General features: G+C 42.4%; 1 protein-coding gene across 6 annotated transcripts in view; it reads left to right on the top strand.

Moving 5' to 3' along the window:
• Positions 1–496: 496 nt before the first annotated feature.
• Positions 497–22078, top strand: part of MAP7 (microtubule associated protein 7) — a 165553-nt gene continuing 143971 nt past the window's right edge. Inside the window, exon 1 of one of the 6 annotated variants that reach the window (XM_036994672.2) lies at positions 497–1165. In XM_036994672.2, the coding sequence (XP_036850567.2) occupies positions 1099–1165 (67 nt within the window). In that variant the 5' untranslated portion in view covers positions 497–1098. Of the gene's footprint in view, positions 1166–19982; positions 20068–20276; positions 20572–22078 lie in introns of those variants that run through there. The other 5 variants (XM_036994696.2, XM_036994681.2, XM_036994665.2 and 2 more) reach the window with 5 other exon arrangements.

Here is a 22078-nt window from a genome sequence, read left to right as displayed (position 1 = left end):
CTGTGCTCAGAGTGGTGGGTTTTTCGTGCTAGGATGGTGAGAATTGTCTTCCTAAGCAGGAACTCCAACACTGTTCCCAATCCCTCTAGGACTTTCATTAGATTCTGCTGAAGTCCTGGAGAGTTTTAAACTGTTGAGAGGCTGGTTGTTAAGTTCACTCAACCGAAGCTGTGGGAGTGCACTTCTGTGGGAGTGCCTGGCAGAACTGGTCACTGTTCGACTTGTTCCTTATGTTTCCATTTATACAGGGTACATTTCTCCCCCCTCAGCATTGTTGCTTATCGTTTATTTGCCTTTTAGAGGAGACATTGGTTTTTCCTCAGCTAATGCGCTTCTTTCAAAAAAGAAATTGTTGCTTTTTTCCCACTCTTCTGAGCAAGCCGGAAGTCACAAGGTAGTTACTAATCGGAAGCCAAGAGTGAGAAAAGCCACAGCATTGGATGCAAGGTTCACTAAGTCCTGTGCTCTGGGGCTCATCAGACAGGAGGCAGGGTGAAAAGATAAGTAGGTCGACAGAAATGGCGTCTTAAACGCAGATGGAGACCGGATCCCAGCGTGGAGTGCAGTCCGTGCACTTCGCCTTTCCACGTGGCATTACACTCTTTTCCAGCAGTCACCGCGAACTCCAGCCCGTGCGCGTCCGAAACTGACCTGACCGCTTCAAAGTTCAGGAGGGAGCAAACAACATCCCGCGGCCCTCATTTCACGTGGGCTGATCCTCGGACCGCCCCAGGTCCTGGCGCCACCAAGCGTCGCCGACGTCCCGGCCGACCTCTGAGAAGAGCGGGCGGCGGTCTGCACGGCGGCCCGAAGCTCGGGGCCGGGAGCCTGGCTCCTCCCGCCGCTCCGGCCGCCCCGACCCAGCCCCGTCCGTCGGAGCGGCTGCCACGCTGCACCTGCCCGCGAGGGGGCGCGCCAGCTCGCAGGGTCCAGGCGGCTCCCAGCCCGCCGCGCTCGCTCGCTCGCTCCTCGCTCCTTCCTCCGCCCTCCCCTGACGGCGCTCACCTGTTTGGGCCTCGGCCCGGGAGGCGGGAGGCCGGCGGGAGCCCGGCCGAGGAAGAGGGCGGAGCAGCTCCCCGGGCGCGTCATCGGAGCACCATGGCGGAGCTGGGAGCAGGCGGCGACAGCCCCAGGGGCGGCGACGGCGCCGTGCAGAGCGAAGCAGGTGACTACACGGCGGGAGCAGGCGGGGGTCCCGCGAGCGGGGGCGGAGGGCGGCGAGCGGGGGCGGTGGGCTCGCGAGGGACGCCGGGGGGCGGCCCGGATCGGCCGGCCCCGCGCGCCGCGCACCCGGGTTCGGGGCGCGCCTTCCCTCCGCGGCGCCGGGCCGGCCGAGCCCACGTCCGCCGGTCCCCGGCCCTCGTTCCGGTCGCCCCTCTTACCTCCTCCCGGGCTTTCCCACAACAGGTGGAAACACGCCCGGGAGTGCGGGCGGGAGGAGGAAGAGGGGAAGCGCCGGCCCTCCCCTCCCACCTGCCGGGCTGGGTTTGATTCAGTTGAATGGGAAATTGTATCCCCCAAAGCAAACAACTAGCCGGAAAACCCTCGGCCAGGTGCGTGTGGCAGGATCATCCGTTTCGGGCACCTCCTCCCGCCTTCCCCGGTCGCAGCGGGTGTTGGGTCGCGGGATGGCCCCGGCGCAGGGGAGCGCCCCCGCCGCCCCCCGCCCTAGTGCCCGCGGGTACGACCCGCTGCCGAGCAGACCGAAGTCGGGGGATCCGAAGGGCAGGGGCTGGATGCGGGTGGTGGGGGCTGCGGCTACGGGACGGTCGCGCTTACAGATTCGTTGACTTGAAAGGGTTCCCAGAGATCGTGTTTTTAGCCCAAGCGCCAACCCAAGGGAGGAACGTCGGCGCAGGTGGTCAGGCCTTAGGTCCCCAATCCACTAGCTGCACGGCCTCCTATCTCCAAGGCAATAAGTTCCCCCCCCCCACCCCCCACCTCCCATCTTACATGGAGAATTTTCTCCTTCGTGGTAGTTTTTTTTTTCTTTAGAGACTCTTACAAATCCGTCTCTCCTGGTTCCCTCTTTTCTATTCTTGGTCGGGAAACTGATTCTGGTGTCTTCCTACACTTGGGATGGGGGCGGTGAGGCAGTTTATTTTAAAAAGAATTCAAATTGTAGGATCCCTAGTTGCAATGTGTTTTATGTCTACATACACACAAAATCGGAAACAATTATTTACTAAATGTTGAAACCACCCCCCTTCCAAAAATAAAAGAGCCACCTATTCAGATGGTACGTTTATTTTAATAAGAAAGTTGCAGAAAAGCTGTAGCAGTCTTTGCAAATTATATTATCTGCTCTGCTAGGAAGAGTTTAGGCACCTAAAGTCTAATGACTTAATCCCTTCAACCAAATACCCGAGGTTAAGTCTGGCAAGGTGTCTTGAACTTGTTTACCTTGAAGTCATGCTACTTCCGGTAGGGTGATTTATTTTGTCTTAATGTGTTTGGAAGGTTGGTAGATTATTATTTTAGTTTGGGGTGGAGAAGGGGTGGCTAAGAGGAGATGCCTTTGTGATTGTTTTAGAGAACCTGCTGAGCTCCGTTTTGGGGATTGGTCTCCCCCCAACTGAGGGCAGCAGGAGGGCCCCATCCTTACTCAGTGTGTCTATAAATAGTTTGGTGGGGAATTCCCGCAAAGTAACTGTTGCTGCCACAAAATTGTCCAGTGAGTTAATACACACGTATTTACGCTAAAAACAACACTAAAGTACTTTCTAGGATATGCACGTGCACATCCTGTTCAGATATAAGTAAACTACAAACTGTCACTTTCAGTGCCTGAGCATGTTAAGGAATGAACTGGTCATGTTTCCGACAGTTAATATACAATCAACCACGTGGCTATCCGTAAAATATTTTTTTATATGAAGAGAGTAATTTAATCGGCTACCATCAACTTCATATAAAACAATTCTTCCACACCTTCGCCGAGAAATTTCAATTTCCAAGCGACAAATTTTATTTATTGTCTTTTGAGTAATGGTACTTTACAACTTAGCTAAAATTAGCTAAAACTTATTTCTGACCCACATCTTCTTCCTATTTTTCAAGTGCTGGATTAATGTGTTTTTACCGTTCAGAAGCACCTGGTGAGCAGGTGCCAAAGACAGAAGAAAGGTGAAAAAAATTTTTTAAATTTAGGTGGTAATATTTTGAGTGAGCAAAGGAGGGTTGCTTGAATTTTAACGACTCAGGAATTTTCCATATATTTAAAACATATTACCTAAATCTGAATATAGGACTTCAATGTAGTACCTTATTCTTATGGACATACTGCACAATATACACATCCAAATGCTGCAAATCATTTTTTCTTAATCACAAGTCAAACTTATGAATTTAGATCCTGCTGTCTCCACCTTAAGATTATTGAGGGGTTTACAAATAGGTTTAATAACGGAAGAAATTGGTACGGATTTTACGAGGATGGAAAACTAGAATGCAAAATTTTATACTGAACATGGTCTCAAGAACGTAAACATTTCGTAGAGACACAGGCACGCGTGGGTTTTGTGTGTGTGTATGAAGAGATTTAACTGACCCGACTGGGTAATGGCTGTCCTTGGATTGTAGGGTTAAGGTGGTCATTTTAAATTTAGAATTACCGTTACTGTTAGGTGTAACTGAAGTTGAAGGTAACAGACCAGGGTCAGGGGCAGGGTTAAGTTAGAGACGAAGTGAATTGTCCTTGCCTCTCCTGCAGGGCTGTGTGCCGGGAATGTCCTGTCAGTACACGTCTGGGTCAGGCTACTAAGGAATGCAAAAGTGAGAGCTACTTGGAAAAATTGGGCAGTTTCTTAAGTTAAAAATATATTGAGGAAAGTCCCAAGATAGCAGCAAAGAATGAACTTGAATTCACATCCTCCCCCCACCAAACCTATACCTACCTAACAGAGCAGTTCCTCTTGAGGAAGAACTGAGGACAAGTGAACACTTTCCATGCAATGAGAGATAGACCACATAAATTTGTATGGAGCTGGGATTTTTTTTAGAGTTGGGGGAATGGCAACTTCTATCTTTTATTACTGTCAGGAGGTGAAAATTGTCACCTCAAATGGCAACATTTGTTCAGGGACTCATTTATTCCCTTTTTAGATCTGGTTATTATGAGGTAAAGTCTATTCTTAAAGATCTCTTAGTGTTTGTGTTCCTGTGCAAAGACTGTGGTCTAATTTAGGACGATTTATATTCACAATTATAAGCCTATGGATGTGTGTGTGTATCAAAGATGAGTTGAAAATTGGTGGCATAACAACTATAAAATGAGACGTTTGTTAAATATTGAAAGGTACTATGCACATCCAACATTTAAAAACCATGTTTCTGCCAGCATATATTTATCTTCTATTCAAAGGTAGTCAAATCACATTAAGTGTGGAGACTCCTTTTCTTTTTCTTGAGGACGAATGGGTCTCTCAGTATATTTTTCTTCCATAGCCAAAGGTAAAAAAGAACGGAACAAAAAAAATTGACTTAGAGCAAGTTTTTGATTTCGCCACTAGAGGACATCAAGTCCTTGGCAGGCTATTATTTTGAGAAGTAAGAAAGATTGATATTAACAAAACTGCCTCTGTCCAAGTTTTGTGTATTTAGTTTATGCTGATGCTCAAGAGCTCAAGTAAGAGTGTGCCCAGCTGATTTCCCAACATGATAGCTTCTTTTTCAAAATCCTACAGAATTAAGGTCAGGTTTAAAGCTGCTTTTGCCTAATTCATGAGGCAACACTTTCATGCACAGGAATAACTGAATACCTGTGTCTGTGAATTCTGTTGATAATCTTTTGGGAGAAATGACTTTTCACTTCGTAGCAGGCTGTGCAGTAGAAGAACATGGGCTTTCTTTGTGATCTTGGTTACAACCCTTCACTGCATTTTTCCAAATTAAAAAGTGATGTTTAAGGTCTCAGCTCTAAGGGTCTACAAATATTAGCAAATAATTGTAAGGTAGGGGCTCAGACTACAATTTGGTATTGAACTTGTCCCTTTTGGAATTCAGTCCTAAGCATGTAATACTTCATTCAGGTGACTGGATAACATTTTTTCCCGTGGTATTGTAGCTGGCTGTTACCTTTACATGTAGGTAGGATGGAAGTATTATTATTAGACAAGGCACTTGTGCTCAGGAACCTGCATTTTGATATTAGATAGGCATCCATGTGAAACACTAATTTACATTGGTATGTTCTCAAAAAATTCTAACATTTTTGCCTCCTGGTTCATGAAACATAATCATATGAAAGGGGTTATTTTTTAAAACTCAAGTCTCTTTATATTGACTTAAGAATTGAAAATACTGAGGCTTAGAATAATTTGAGCAAGAAATATGTACCTTCCATGTGTTAAGCGTTATGGTGGCTAGAAGGTTGACAAAGACACGATGCTTGGATTTAGTAAGGAAAACAACCCACATGAGGAGTTCAAGTGAAGGAAGAATTACTTCTGGCTGTGGTCATTGGGGAGGACATGCTGAATATCATAATTAATTTAAACTTTAAAAAATGGATAAATGATATGTAAAGTAGGATACAGGAAAGGAAGGAAAAGGTGCAGATGTGGGAAAGAGTGAAATTTTGGTCAGTCTGACTCATGTGAGGCTCAACAGGAAACATGAGTTCTAGCAGATTATTTAGGAATGATGGTCCATTGAGACCAAATTGTGGAGTCGTTGAAGATCAGGCTACGAGGTTGGTATATTATTCTGTGGACAGTGGGGAACTGTTGATGATTCTTGAAAATAACATATCTTGATTAAAAGCATGATTAATTAGTAATTCTGTACCCATGAACCTTGAAAGCTTGATTGCAAAGTCCAGCAGAAGAGTTCAGCTGTGCTTTTTAGCTAGTACATCATCCCTCCAACTAAGAAAGTCTTTCTCTTCAATTGATTTTTGCTGCTTTGGGAAAGGTACCATGGGAGTGGCGAGAGTACATGAGGAACCTCTGCACAGCCAGACAGATTAGATCTATGAAATCTGTACACCTACCTAGCTGGTCCTCATTTTGAAGTCGGTGCATAGATGAAAGGATGCATATGAGAAGGATGAGTTCAGTGACGTACAGACCAACTTTGAGGTTTTGCAGAAATGAGGTTTTGCAGAGACATTGGAAATGGGAAGAGAACAATTAATTGAAGATTCTACAGAGGCAAGTGTCAAAGGATACAGGTAAATAAAAAGAAAAGGGGCGGGGCATGTAAGATTATACTCCAGGTTTAAGTTTGGCTCATTGGTTTAAAGGTGACATGAAAATATGCACGAAGAAGACCTGCTTTTGGTGGGAGAAGTAAAAAATCTCTTTTAAGCATGGTGATTTTGAGGTACAAGAAAGATTTGTAGGTAGAAATATCTGATGGGCAGCTGAAAGTATGGGAATGAAGGAGACGAATAGAAGTCAGGATTCTGGGATTCATTCCAAGGGGAATAATTGATTGACACCCTGTGAGGAGAGCTTAGAAAGAAAAACTGAAAAGGGATGTGCTGATATTCAAAGCATAAGAGGAGAAAGAGCCAGGAAAGATGACGGTAGAGAAGCCGCAAAGATAGGAAAAGTCCAGCTGAGCAGTGCACACCCTCCAAGGGAGCGGGACAAAAAAAGAGGTCAAGGACGCTAAGACTGAAGAGAACCAAAAGGCTTTGGTATGGTTCCAGGTTGTCACTGACTCTCCTCAGAAGAGGAATTTCAGTTGTTGGTGCAACAGCAGGAGTTGTACCAGATTATAAGTGATTAATAGATGGGCAGTTGGAAAGTAAAAGTAGCCAATTTAATAGACTCCATAAAGTTTGCTGGTGAAAAGAAAAAACTACAAATACTTGAATAACCAGAAGAGTTTTTCTCTTTTTAAAATTTACTTTTTCATTTGCGTAAAGTATTTATGGTTTTTGGGGGGATGGTGTACAATTCATTGAATTCTGTCAAATATGTAGTCATGTAACCACCGCTCTAATCATGATCCAGAAGAATTCTTTCACCCCAGAGAATTCCCTCATGCTGCCCCTCCATAGTCAGGGTCTCTCCTGACCCCTGGCATCCACTGATTTGTTCACCATCTAGTTTTGCCATATCCACAGTGTTATAAAAGTAGAATCAAACACTGTGCAACCTTTTGAGTCTGAAGTTTTTCATTTAGCATAGTGAATTTGAGATTCAAATGTGTTGCTATTTATTGTGTATCAACAATTATTGATGAGTAGTTTTCCTTTGTAAGGTAGTACCACACATTAATCCATCCACCTATTCAGGAACATTGGGTTACTTGCTGTATTTGGTGATTACAAATAAGGCTGCTATAAACATTTACACACAGTTTCTTCTCATTTTTCCAAGAGAACTGCCTGGAAGTGGCATTGCTGCCTCATATATGTGTGCGTTTATAAGAAACTGCCAAACTGTTTTTTCCAGAATGGCTGTACAGTTTTGCATTTCTGCAAGCAATGCGTATGAGTTCAAGTTGCTCTGCATCCTTGTCAACACTTAATGTTGTAAGGTTTTGTTTTATTTTAAATTTTTACCATTCAATCAAGTTCTTTAAGTGATATAATCATCTCAAAGTAAAATAGTGCCCTTCTAGATGCTAAAGTATGCTTACTTGAATTAGGAAAACCTGACAAGGTAGCATTAATCTCAGAACTCAGATGTAATGTGAGGTTTTTATTTGACTCTTAATATCATTCTTTATTCTCTTTCTTTAGTATTTATTTCCTGTAGAGTTTGCATTCTGAAGTTGATTATGGACAGAAATGCCATTACACAGCACACCCCATGTCAATCCAGGTCCTTTTTCCTGCCTGATATCTGTCTCCTAATCCTTGAGATAATGGCTTCCCAGAATTTGGAAATAACAATTTTTCCAGTTAGAAAGCTGGAAATGTTGGTCAAATAACTTGTTTTATGTTCCTAGTTATTTCTTTTGGCAGAATTTAGGCTGTCAAACTGAATACTTAGCTCTCAGTTACTGAAATATATTTACAGTGCTTTTTAAAAATCTTAATAATCTATTATTGGGTTTACTCCCTGGGCATGACCTAAGATTCTGTAGGCTAGATGTGTATGGTATTTAGGCTTACTGTTTGTCTAGTTTAAAGTTTGTCTAGCTCTTCAGCAGGTCAGTGCTTTCTGCCTCTGATTCCTCAGCTCTTGCAGTGCTCTGAATTAAATAGTTTGCAAATTTAGATGACATCAGGTGGTTTTTCTCTGTTCATTAAATACTATTCTCCTTAGTACTTTTTTATTTTAGAAATACCTAGTTGAGAAAAAAATCTAAGATTTTATTTTATCAGGTGCCACCTTGACTTTTGACATGAAGGGTAGTATGTCTTTGATGGCAGGAATTCACTGCATTCAACAGTTCCTCTTTGAAGCTCCTACAGAAATAGCTGTGAAAGAATTGTGAGAAGATGCCGAGGAGAATTGACACACCTGCACAGATAATCCAGAGGAATTTAGGGGTGCAAAACAAAGCAGAAAGGAAGCTGAGAGAAATGCATGCAGTGTATGTGAGCTGGACTTTGCAAGAGTTGTTAGTAAAATTGTGTATATATAAATTTTAGTGTGTTGAGATTTAGGATGTTTTGAAATTTGTCCTGTGACTTTTTTTTTATTAAGGTATCATTGATATACAATCTTCAGAAGGCTTCACATGAGCAACATTGTGGTTACTACATTCACCCATATTATCAAGTCCCCACCACATACCCCATTACAGTCACTGTCCATCAGTGTAGTAAGATGCTATAGAGTCACTACTTGTGTTCTCTGTGCTATACTGCCTTCCCCCGTGACTCCCCTACATTATGTGTGCTAATCATAATGCCGCTTAATTCTTTTCTCTCCAAACTCACCCAGCTTTGGTAACTGCTAGTCCCTTCTTGGAGTCTGTGAGTCTACTGATGCTTCATTCCTTCAGTTTTGCTTTGTTGTTATGCTCCACAAATGAGTGAGATCATTTGGTACTTGCTGTGATTTTTTTTTAATGCTACAAAAGCTTCCTCTTTGGAGTTGGCTTTCTGGTGAAAAGAGCCATCCTTTGGCATAACCTCCCATGTATAAAACTTGTATCCCTGGCACTATAGTGAAAGTAGAAAAGAAGCTATATCCTAGGATGTTTAAATTCCCAGGTGAAATTCTAGAAAGGACCCTGTCTGTTAAGGGTGCCACCCCCCAACACAAGTCCTGCTTGGGTAGCAGTAATTTCCATGATAATTGTAGCAAAAAAAAAAAACAAAAACACTTGGTCGCTTGGCAAGATTTTAATCCAGGTTTCTAGTTCTCCAAAGTCCTGACCTGACTCTTGAAGAGTGGCAGACACACCAAACAGGACCTGGTTGCTGGCTTCCTGCGTTCCAGCTGCATTGGTGTCTATTCATGGCAGGTGCTCTAAATTAGTAGGAAGACACCCTTAGCCACACGAGTGGTGGGTTCATTTAAATACAGTGCACTCCTGGGGCAGAAGGCTGTGTTGTTGAAGTGATTATTGAGTGCATGTGCTTGAGCATCACTGGTTCACATCATTGGTTCTCAATCTTGGCAGTGAGTTAAAACCACCTGGGACCTTTTAAATCTCATGATGCTCAGGTTGTACCCTGGGCAATTATCTTAGAATCTCTAGGTGTGGGAGCCAGGTGGCAGTATTTTTTTTGTTGTTTTAAACTCCCTGGGTGGTTCCTGTGTGCATTCAACGCAGAGAACTGGTTCTACTTAATGCTTTCGATTTGACCTTAGTAGGTTTATTTTGGAGGTGTCAGGTGTACCATGCTTCAGGAAATGAGCAGGAAAGTCACACAGCTGTTGCCCTCATTCTAGTGAGTTTACTGAGTTTCTCTCTTACTTTGCCCCAATATTTTTTGAAGAAAATACAGATGTGAATATGAGGATGCATACACTTAAATAGCCAAATATGTGTGCATACATGCCCAGGTATGTATTTATGCACTTTTGTGTGTGAATATGTGCAGTTATACAAAATGTTCAATCATTGGCTTGCTTTCTGCCTGCTTTGCTTAGCTGCCACACTCCTGCCACCTTCTTCCTCCCCTTGAGAACAAAGGAAGATTATTTTCGAGTAGGTAAGGTTTTTTGTAGAAAATTATATGCTTTTCTCAGAGGTTTTCCTGGTGACCCACGACCTCTAATTACCAGGTTCCTGGCTCTGGAGATTGAGCTCCTCTGGGATCCCACGGAATGACCTTCATGCTCTTCTCTTACTGCCTGACCTGATACTAATGCCCTTTGAGCTAATCTTTCTCTCCTTCACCTCTCTTCATTCTCATTAGATGTTACTTTACCTAAGGCTCAGTCTGGTGATCTCTGCCATTTTTATCCTAGTATAAGTGTATTAGTATGTAAGTGTATTACTATATGGCATGATTAGTGTATTAGTATATAGTCATGCTCTTTTTTTTTTTTTTGGTTTCTTTTTTTATTACTTATGTCATGATCATTTTTTTATATTCATTTTATTATCATTTATCTACAATTACATGAAGAACATTGTGGTTACTAGACTTCCCCCTTCACCAAGCCCCCCCCCACAAACCCCATTACAGTCACTGTCCATCAGCATAGTAAGATGCTATAGAATCACTACTTGTTTTCTCTGTGTTGCACAGCCCTCCCCGTGCCCCCCCCCCCCCCACTATACATGCTAATCGTAATGCCCCCTTTCTTTTTCCCCACCCTTATCCCTCCCTTCCCACCCATCCTCCCCAGTCCCTTTCCCTTTGGTAACTGTTAGTCCATTCTTGGGTTCTGTGATTCTGCTGCTGTTTTGTTCCTTCAGTTTTTCTTTGTTCATATACTCCACATATGAGTGAAATCATGTGGTACTTGTCTTTCTCTGCCTGGCTTATTTCACTGATAGTCATGCTCTTTTTAATAATTATTTTTTTACTGACATCACCTATCTAAAATTCACACGCATTTTAAAGTAAGGGCTTAGAATATGAACATGAAAGGATTTTGGAGATGAGGTTTGGGTCACTGTAAATATGCTTATCAATTTGTTCATCCCTCTTGAGATGTTATCTCTTTCTATCTAGAACCCCCTAAAATCTCAATGGTCCTACGTCAGGCAAGATTAAAGGATGATGTGTTTTATCAAGAAATGGACTGGGTTGCTAGTAGTATGTACTTCTTGGAAATTAATGCTTCATCTCTCTTTTTTTTTTTTTAAAGAAATTATTGATGCCTTAGGAATCTTTTTGCTTAGCAGTTGCAAATTTTAAAAGCTTCTGGGCTTGCTGTTTTATCCTAAGTATACTTGTCTCTTACCTGTATGGTAGCTTAAGGTCTTTGGTGTTCTGGTTGGTTGCTGACAATTAGAGTGGGTCTACTAGTCCTTTTCAGTGTGGGCCCTCAATGAATGAAAATGAGCAAGCCTCAAACTTACCTACCATGATTATATAATTTTGGCATTTCTGTGAGGCACTTCCTTCCACTAGACTGATGTCAGAACTATGATGGAGAATTGTGTATAATTTCTTCTTTTCCCACAGTTGGTTCTAGTTAACAAACCACTGACGATAGAAAGTTTAGGACTGCGACCCTTCATACACACATTACCTTCTCATGACAAACATGTCTTATCCAACAGCCTTGCCACACATACATTTACATACTGAAGTTTCCTCCAGTGAGACAGTTGGGTTACCTTGTGACAACAGGGAATGTTTTTTTTTTAATCTACATTTCTATGTTTTATAAAAACCATTTACTGTTGAGAGAACCAGACTGCAGAGTTCTTGTAATGATAACAAAGGATTTATTTGATAAGGCTTTGAAGCCGACCTGTATTGGATTGTAGATAAGAAATCATTAGTGAAAATAGAGGGGATTTAATAGGTCTACTTTGAGATCTCTGACCCTAATTATATGAATATTAAGAGAGTATTGCAATACTGGAAAATGGTTTTAGTAACTAATATCCAGCCTATTCAGTGAAGATTATGATCATTGACATGTAGACCTTTGACTCTTGAATGGCGCGCTTTCATTTGCAGCACGTTGATTTTAGTTCAGGGATGGAGTGTCTTAATCTCTGTGGGTCACTACCCAATGGTTAATTTTATCAACTCGGCCAGGCCACAGGGCCCAGTTGTTTGGTTAAATACTACTCTACCTATTGCTGTAAAGGTATTTTGTAGATATGATTAACATTTATAGTCAGTAACTTTAAGGAGATTATCCTCGATACAATAGGGGGCCTGATCCAATCAGTTGAAGACCATAGGAGCAAAAACGGAGGTTTCCCAGTGAAGAGGGAATTCTGCCTTGAGGCTGCAACAAAGAAATCCTTCCTGAATTCCAGCCTGCTGGCCTGCCCTACAAATTTTGGACTTGCCAGCCTCTGCCATCACAGCAACCATTATCCCTTAAAGTAAATCTCTTTATATACTTTATATATTATATTTTTTTTCTCCAGAGAAACAGTAAAAAATATCTTTGGTTCTATTTCTCTGGGTTCTCCAGTAATATCTTTCATTCTGTTTCTCTGTAGAATCCTGACTGATAAATTAACCTCCAGAAAGAAAACCAGGCATTTCCTCCCAGAATTATGCAAAAATATTGTAATTACATTTTTAAGAGAGAAAATTTTAAATATTAGGAGGAAGAATTGGGAAGACCTACAAAGCAGCAAAGGTGGGATTGGTGGGTGGGGTGGGGGGAGTCTCAATCCATTCTGCAATCAGTGTTGAACACATTGTTCTTGATTCAACTGGTGGATTCTTTACTGGCCTCAAGATGGAGGGCTGTCACTCTCCTTAAAATGCCCTCAAAGTGATAAACGGAATTAGTTCACTCTTCACTAATAGTGCTTTTCACTCACCAGCTTTGATCTCCCCTTCAGCTCACATAGCCATAGGGATCCATCCATAATAAACTGTGTCATTGAAAGGAAACCCAGATGTCTTATTCATCTTTATCCCCCGCTCTCCTGCAGGTTTTTCACATAGTAGGTTTTCATTTCATTAAGTTGAGGGTAGGTGAGTGAGGGAAGTCTGCAGACTGCACCAGTGTGGAAATCATTAGTGCCGTCCTCTTCTGCCAGAACACTGAGTGAAGCTTCCATTGTTTCTGTTACTTAGCTTTAAGTCTTGAACCTCTGGGGGGCATCAGTTGAATGAGTAAAACAGTACAGCTGTAGAACTGCCTACAGAGTGAAGCCACGGTGGGTCTGAGGAGGGGCAGCAAGGGGAAGGGCTGCCTGCCCATCACTCTCAGGCTATTCCTCTCTGCCTGGGGTTTCCCCTGGGTATATAACTCGTCTCCCTTTTCATCAGGTCATGGAACCAGTGCAGATTCAGAAAAAACTCGTGGAGATCTAAAACTCCAACCTGTACACAGCACACTAATCCCACACAGTCATCCTAGATCAGTGTTTGTGCACAGCTGTCTGATGGAAGGCAGAGCTCACTACATTCTGGTAACTTCCAATCACTGGTCCTAGTTCCCTTTTCCAGAACTACAGTCCTTTCATAAGTAACCTTTAATTCAGTTATTTTATTCCTCCTGAATCTTCTTTTCTCCAGGGAAAGTGTACCTTCTTTCAAATGATCCTCCTGTGTTGTGGCCTAGAATCTTTATGTTAAGTCCTAGGTTTCTGTCTTCAGAATGTGTTCTAATTTATCATCCCATTTAAAATAATTAGCCAAACCATGTGATCTGAACATGAGAAAATAGAGAAGGCTTTTCCCCTTGCTCAGCATGCTGGGTATCTGCTGACGCCGTCCAGGATAATATTAGGGTCGTTACTGCCTCCTCACTCTGATCATGTGTGGTGACTTAACGTCCAGGGCCATCTTTTCTTGTATCTGCTGAAGCTTAGGTAGGTCTTCATTTTATACCTGTGCAATTGTAATTTTTAAATATAAGATGAGGTATTCATATTTATCACTACTAATCTTTTTTGCATAGGCTATTTCAGTCTGTTGAGATCATTTGGGGCCTGTTTCTAGCCATTTCTCAGTTTTATCCGTAGATACAAAGCCTTTTTCTCATCCGAATCTTTAATAAAAACATTAACCACATTTTCCTTTCTGTTACCCACTTCTCCAGCTTTCATCTGGATTGTAGGGACTTGGTATCCACACTTACCCCCTGGAATAAGTCTTTGGTACTGCCAGTAGGCGCCTTTTAAATAAACCGAACATGAGTGACTTAGGTCCCTGTCTTTGCCTTCTACCACACAACCACCACTTGAGATCCCTTTTCACCACCTGGACAAAGTAGTTACGTAACTGGTTTTTCTTTCTCAAGTCTCATTCTTCCCTTCCAACCCATCTTCCTCCAGCTGTCAGACTGGCCTGTCTGGCTCACACGTTTAGTCATCAGCACCCTCAGTGGCTCCCCTTGCCTTTGTTCGGTAGAACATTATATGATTTGGCTGCTGCCTCCTCTCTGAGGTCATCCCGCAGAGCACCTCACACTGCACCCTTGACATGATTTTTACCACTCTTAAAACAAAACAAGAAACCACAGTTTCTTAGTTCTCTTATCTTTCTAATGATGTGGCTCAAAAATTAAACACGCAACTGCTCACAGACCAATGATGAATGAGGTTAACTTTCAGAAACAGTCCTGGCCATCTGTCTGATTCTTCTTTGAGTCCAGCAATTGATTTCTTTGCCTCATTTTGAATGTGTAAAATTGGATTTCTAACCTAATAAGGATGTCACCAATAGAAAAGAGGACCTTCAGTGCACATTTTCAAGTTTTGTCAGGGAATCCAGAATTTCATATAATGTACATTAAGTGTTATCAACAAGAATAATGAACAGGAGGACCTAACGATATTTTAATATATGTTACTGGGTTAAAGTTTAATGTGGCATTTAAAAATATTTGCAACTTAGTAATACCTAATTCTTAGGCAAGGAGTTTTAAAGAAAGCTTAGTACCCACACCTTCTGTTCAGAGAAGTGAATCCTCAGGACTTAACATTTATTTATGGTAGAGCAGGCATGGGAAAATGGACTCTGCTGGCACTGCAAAGCATACACCATGCAGCGAAGATTTATAGAAATGTTATAAAAGGCACGGCAGGGACCTGGTACTCCTTGGTTGATGGCACATCATTACTAGAGTAGTATTTAGTGTTTCTTATATGCCCCTTAACAAAAGGTGGTAAATAAAGAAGATCAAAGCAAACCTGCCTTTTTATTTCCCTTCCAAAGGATCATTCTTTCTTTGTGCTGTATTGCTTTGTCTAACAGCTTCTTGGAAGCTCAGAATAATGCTGCATGATGGCAGAATGTTATGCTTTTATTGCCACAGCACCCATCAGGAAGTGGCATCATTCTAGGAAACTCTAAGAGAGCCCCTTTGACTTCCAGATGGGGCTGGCAAAGACCCAGCTGGGACCTTTTGTTCCCCAGGGGTTGTTTGATTCCAGGTCAGCCTGCACCAGTTTCATCATTTTCAAAACAGGAGGTTCTTCTTCTGTTGCGTTAAAATGTAGATTTCCAGAACTTCTGCTAGAATTAAATTGTACCTTGCCTTGGGGAGATGCATTAAATATTTTAAAGATTACTGAAGCTTCAGTACTTTTGAAGAATTAATCATTTCCCCTCATATATAAATGTGGAAGGGTATTTGGGCACTTTCAGGCTCCACTGAAAAGTAACTGAAATGTACCTAGAACTGTAATTTACCTGTGGCTGTCCTTTCAGTCCCAGTTTACCAGTGCTTGATGAGGTAAGTCAGGATCTTTCTCCTTTCCCTGATGATGTTGTTAAGCTCACTAGAATTTTTGAGGGGAAATCTAGGTATGCTACTCACTGGTTAAGCAGATTTCTCTTTGCAAGAAGATATTCTTGGATTCACTCAGATGCTGTATGCTGTTTTCCAAGTTTATGGTCACAATAGGAAAGCTTAAGAAGCATAAACGTGAACAGAATCCTGAAGTGTATGTGTATATGCATGTGCCTGCTTGAATTCTATCTTTAATACAGCACTGTGGCAGCACAGCCCGAGTTGTGAGCCAACTTCCCCACACAGAGCAGCAGGTTTGACTGTTTTTCATGTTCACCCATCTCAGTGGTTGGAGCTGGGCTAGAGGTGCCAGGCAGCCAGGGAGAATGACAAAACAGACAAATTCATTGTGTACTAAGGGAGGAGACTGGGGGAAGGGAGTGGTGGGAACAGCCATTGCTCAGGGGCCTGTTGGCCTGTTTATGTTTAGTTCAGGTGACTGGTATCATTTTCAGCATGGTTGTGAGTACATCTTATGATTCTACTGCAGACGCTTTTCTCTGTATAAAGAAAGCTTGCACTAGGCAGTCTTATTTCTCTTCAACTTTGTACAAAGTCTGCATTAATAGATCATTTATTCTTTTAAAAGTTAAAACAGTCGCAAAACCCAGTTGACTCTTGAAAGTCTACATGCCCCAGTTCCCATGGGGACTAATACGATTCCATACCTGCAGGTGACATTGATGAAACTTGTCCCACATCATAGTGAAAACACGTATTGGTACTGAGGGAGAGGAATTCAGAATAGTATTTCTTTTATTCTGGGAGATAATTAAAGGTTTCATTACCCCTTTCCATATTTTATGTTGTTTTGGGTGAGAATAAAAAAGATTCCAAGACTGTAGCTCCATACCCCAGGGGTCAAGCTGCAGTGTTCCTGGAATTAAATGTTAGTCCCTGTATCCGTCAAAGACTGTGTTTGAGCATTTAGAAGACCAGTCTCAGATGTATGCATATGTCTTCAATGGAGTGAAAAATGTTTAGTTAATAGGCTGGAAAAAGTCCTTCATTTATGATTATTTGATCTTGGGCTCTCTGCTTCCCTGGGGATGGGTCACAGCTGTGCCTGGAAGGCAACCACTTGGTGTTGGAAGTGATGACTTACAAGGCAGCAAGACTAACGCATCCTGGCTTTAGAGCAGATGGGCCTTGCCTTAATCCTGACTCAGTGACTTAGCAAGGCCTTAATCCTGACTACGTGACTTCAACCTCTCAGAGCCTCAGTTTCCTGATCGGTCAGGTGATGATAACTGCTCTCTCTCAGGGCTGCTGTGACTAACACAGGTAACATACTTAATGCACCAAGTGCAGCATCCGACGTGCAGCTGCACATGTTCCCAGATGACAGGGTTCTTGTTCTTGACCCCACACCGCCTCATGCGTTGCAGGATGGAGGCCACTTTGGGCCTCCTTTGGTTTGGTTAGGCTCTCATTTCCCCCAGTAAACAGTTTTAAGCCTAAAGTGTATTTTTTAAAAAAGTCACTTTGGTGATTTTTACATTTCAAATCCCATCTTTATCATTTGAGGGCTATTCCACTGAAGTTAAGGCAAGAGGAAAAAACCGTTCATAGAGGTGGCAGAGATGGGCTCTGTTCTGGGCTGTGCCCCAGAGGACTGTCCTGTGATTTCTCTCCTGTGGTACCTTCATCCTGCTGGGCACCAGGCATGCAGCTACAGATGAATTTCCTTTGTGAAATTTGTCATCTTGTATGGAACGGTTAAACAAGATAGCTTTTACTTAGCTGTTGCATTTCTCCCGTAAAACACTTGAAGTCATCTAGGCTACCCTTGAAAATGAGGGAATATATATCTTCTGCAGAAGTCATTTGAATTTCAGCCCCCACTTTGTTTCTTAAAAGCCACTCTCAGAAAGGTTTTTCATTTTCCTCCTAGGATACCTCATAAAATATTGTCATCTAATTTTTCTTTTTCTCTTTTGAAAAGTGGAGGAAGATCCCTTTTTCTTTAACAAAACTATTACTGAAAGGGGTAAAGCTAAACTCAGTGGAGATGATCAGAAGCCGTTAGCTCTATTGGGTAAGGAAAATTTCTGAATGAAATGTGTTATTTGCTCAAAACATAGATTTTTATTTTCTCTGCCAAAAGGTAGTTTCAGCTATATTGTTGTGTATGTTGGTATTTATAAGTACTGATCTGTTTCTCTGAAAGTAGAAGAAAGAAACCAAAGCAGATTTAAGGAAATTTTCAAAGTATACATGTATGATATTGGTCTGTTTATTGACTGTCTGATTAAAGAGAAATAAATAGGAAATCACAAATCATCTTTAATTTAGAAAAAAGATGAGTGTCCCAAATGGAATTATGAAGTACATTAGCCAAGTTGTATCAACTGTTTATTTCTTAAACAAGATCTGAATATTCAAGGCATGAAATCCTCCCTTTCCTTCCCTCTCCATATCTTACAATCTGTGTAGAAATTGGAGAAAGAGAGCTAGGAGTCAGTATTATGCAGGCCAAATACTTGTCACAAGGAAAAGCAGGAAAAGCACTGGACCAAGAAGATCTAATTTGCGTTGTAGACCTGCTACCAACCAGCATTTGACCTGGGCAAGGAATTCCCCCCCATGGGCCTCAGTTTCCTTGCATGTAAAATGATGATGCTTTCTCAGACCCATTCAGCTCTTACATTCCATTCTCTTTGATTCCAAATAGCTATCACACAGATGAACGTGATTTTAAGTAAACTGTCTATCTGAAATTCCCTGCGTTTCTCCAACCTACAGATCTAAACAAATGTTAATTAAATCCCCCAGCCTTAGAGGGTAGGATGTCTGAAAGGTTTTCCTCCCTACCTCCAGCAAGAATTTACTAATCATTTAGTTTATCTCCTGCGCAGGGCTGGGCAATACAAGTAGATAAAAAACAGAACTATTCCTTGATGGAATTGATAGTTGAACTAGAAACACCTTGAAAATAATTACAAAGCAAAAATGGACTAGTTACAACAAAAAGTAGTTATGCACTATAACAAAAGCAGCTGATATTTATTATTTCTTAACTGCTAGCACTACCTGCATTTAATCCTTGCCCCAATCCTATAAATGATGCCATCACCCCAATTTTACAGCAAAAACTGAGGCACCAGGAGGAGTTGAGGGAATTGTCTGAAGTTAGTCTTCCATGTGAAGCATTTAAAAAGGCTACTTTACTTGCCTTAGAGTCCCTGGGGTCCCCTCTTGGATAAGCAGGTTTAAGTATGGAGAAAAATTAGAATGGTTGGGGATGGGAAGATTGCTTTGGACTTTCTAAGTAGATTCGATTTTGATTATAAGGCCCAAACAAAAACAAACAAAAATTATTTTCTTAATTTGGCAATTGGCATTTTTTAATATCATTTATTGTAAATTTAATATTCACACAGCATAAATTTCAGGCAGCCTGAAAATGGAGTCTTAAAGTGAGAGTGTTTATTTCAGGAGAAAACAGTAATCACATGATTGTGTGCTTTGGAGAAAACAGTCCAAGAAGAACTAAAATTAGGTCAAGTGTTGAGAATTGCTCAGTACCTCTGGTGGTGACTTGCCCAGCGCAGTGGGGGCTGGGGGGAGTCTGCTGGATGTAATTGAGGCAGTTTTTTTCCCCTTGGGTGGATTGTAGTTTCTTATCTCTCTCCTTTCAATTTGATGTGCAAAAGGAGTATTGCAAACTGTGATGTCTGTGAGAACAGACACAGTTCTCCCCTGCCTGCCTTCCCTGGAGGGTCTCAGACATGTGGCAGTGCTGGTCCTCAGGACAGGTGCCACCCAACCTGTGTTTATACTGACTCTGGGGTTGTAAGACTGTCAGGAAAGCTGGGATGTGTTTTTCAGCACAGAGTGAGCTGTGGTGGTTCTGGCCATGCCTTCATTCACCTAGGGGCTGGCCAACATTGTGGTGATAGAAAAACTGGCCCCCCAAAGCAGAAAAAACCTTCTTGCCCTGAGCCCCTTTCTTTCTCCACACTGGGGAGCCCACTGCTGCCTGTGCAGGCAAAACGACCTTTCTCCTCCCATCCTGCCGTTCTGCTGCTGAGAGGGAGAGGGAGCTGCCTGGCTGACTGGCCGCCTTGCCTACACTGTAACCCTCTGCTGGAGAGTTCCCGGGACCAGCGTCTGTCAGGCAGCCACTTGCAGGCCCGGAGATGGAGCCGCTCCCGGCCCTCCTTGATTAGGACATGCCAGGGTTGTCAGGGCAACTGTTAACGGCAGCATCTCATATTTTCCCCTCTGTGCTGCATATTCTGTGCGGAAGCAGGAAGAAGATTGGGAAAAGGTGCTGCGGTTGGAAGGAGAAGCGGGGATCTGATTGAACGGGGTAGGCAGTGGAGGGAGGCATCTGACCCTGTGTACCCTTCATAGGGCTTTTCTGGAAGGAGAGTGAGTGTGTGTGTGTGTGTGTGTGCATGTGCGAGATAGCTGGAGTCAGCCCACATGCCTGTGGGGAGTAAGTGGGAGGGGGTTTGCAGAGGAGGTGGGGGCTGCTGCTAGGTGAGGGGATCTGCAGGGCCTCAGTTGCCAAGAGGCTGGTAGTATCTGTCAGCTGTTTGCACACTGTTTACGCATAGGGGATCTATTACAAGTGCTCAAATGAACTGGCAGCTTAGAAACTAGCAGCTTCCTGGGAGCTGCAATTACATAAGCATATATTTTTAATATAATAATAATTAAAAAACAAGTGGCAGCAGTATGCCTGGATCAGCTACAGCTATCCGACCAGAGAGACTGAAGAAGACCAGTGCAAGGCCAATTCCCCTTGGTTTATTCACCATTAATGAGGAAGATGAACAGCAAAAGAATGGAAATTCCCGAAGACCGAAAGGTATGCATTAGCTCTGCCCTTTGGTCAGAGCCAGAGCCAGCCCCTGCTGCTCTCCCACACTGCCTGGAGCACATTTTGCACACTGTGTCCGCGGTGCTTGCTGTGCGGAGTGCTTGTGACTTCCTAGCACGGTTGGCTGGTGGTATTTTGCACACTGCAGAGCTGTATATGCATGAAGTGGGGAACAGATTTTGCAGATTCGGTAGGGGTCAGACCAGCTGCCTATTTAACCAAAGCTACTTTCGGGCCTAGAGATCCTTCATTTTCACATGCTTACTTCAACAGTTACCAGTAACACTGTCCTGCTCAGGAGGAGGAAAGAGGAGTTGTTATCAAAGTTTAAAGGAACATCTCCCCACCTTCCTTAGGTGCAATGGGGGATTTCTGTCTAATGAGGCAAGTTTCTCCTTGCCAGGGCTGTTAGAGAAAGTGGCCTCAGAGCACAGCCTTTTCACGGGCAGTGTCAAAATGTTACTTCTTTTCAGAAATGCTGAGAGCTTGAAGAGGAGGAAAACAAACACTGAGCAGCACTGTTGGGGGCAAAGCTAGGGGACAGAGAGGGGACAGAGAGGTTTTATGTCTTGTGATGATAGCTCTGCATCTGAACACCTGTATTGAGGTTGAAATGTGCTGGGCAGGGAACCGAGTGTTGTTCTTTAATAAGGATGAAATGGGATGGCAGCTCTTTGGCTTCCTGAATCCCCGTGTTGCTGCATTATCTTTAGCATTGTCTAATAGCCACCCTCCCAGGGCTGACATTATCAGTCAGACAGCAACATCATGCATTTTTGAAGGGCTTTAAAGCTTGTGCTTAAGTTTTCCAGTATCCTAATTCTTCCAGTCCCCCTTCCCAAAAATATATAAGTTGTTCTTAAACTGACAGATTATTAGTTTTGTTGTTTACATATGCTGATTAAATTTTAGCTTGCATTTAAATTGTTCTGTCACTGAGATACCAAATTTTCCTCTATGTGATACAGAGTAATAGCACGGCAAAGTGGCCAGCAAAATACTGAAGCAATGATTGAAAGTATTTCAATAGAATCCAGTGTCTGAAGACTACTGGCTTTTCTTCCTGTTTCTTGAATGAATCTTTGTTTGCTTTTATAAAATACGTGAAACTGTCTACTTTAAATATGAAGGTATATTTTTACATTGTTTTTATTAGACTGTATACAAGGAAGTTCTAATGAGTAGAATCTTAGTACTGTACTTGATTTTTATTTTACTATCACACATAGCTTCTGAGAAACCAAATGACCTCAGGAATCCAATGACACTATGAATGCAAGGTGACTTAGGTAATTCTCTTATTTGCCCATGAATTAGACAGTCAAACCAGAGTGTGCTCTTGGTGAAGACTCAGTACTTTAAATTGTTAGTAGCAAATCATTTGGCCTCTCAGGAGTTAGTAACTTTTACAATTAATGTGGATTTGTTTAATTTTGCCCACTGTGTATTTTTGGAAACCTTCTTCTTAACTTCTGGCACTATTTCTTTCCTTGGG

The sequence above is a fragment of the Manis javanica genome, chromosome 13 (assembly GCF_040802235.1).
Source record: "Manis javanica isolate MJ-LG chromosome 13, MJ_LKY, whole genome shotgun sequence".
NCBI lineage: Eukaryota > Metazoa > Chordata > Mammalia > Pholidota > Manidae > Manis > Manis javanica.
The sequence above is the reverse complement of the archived record's forward strand: the minus strand, read 5'-3'. Positions and strand labels throughout refer to the sequence as shown.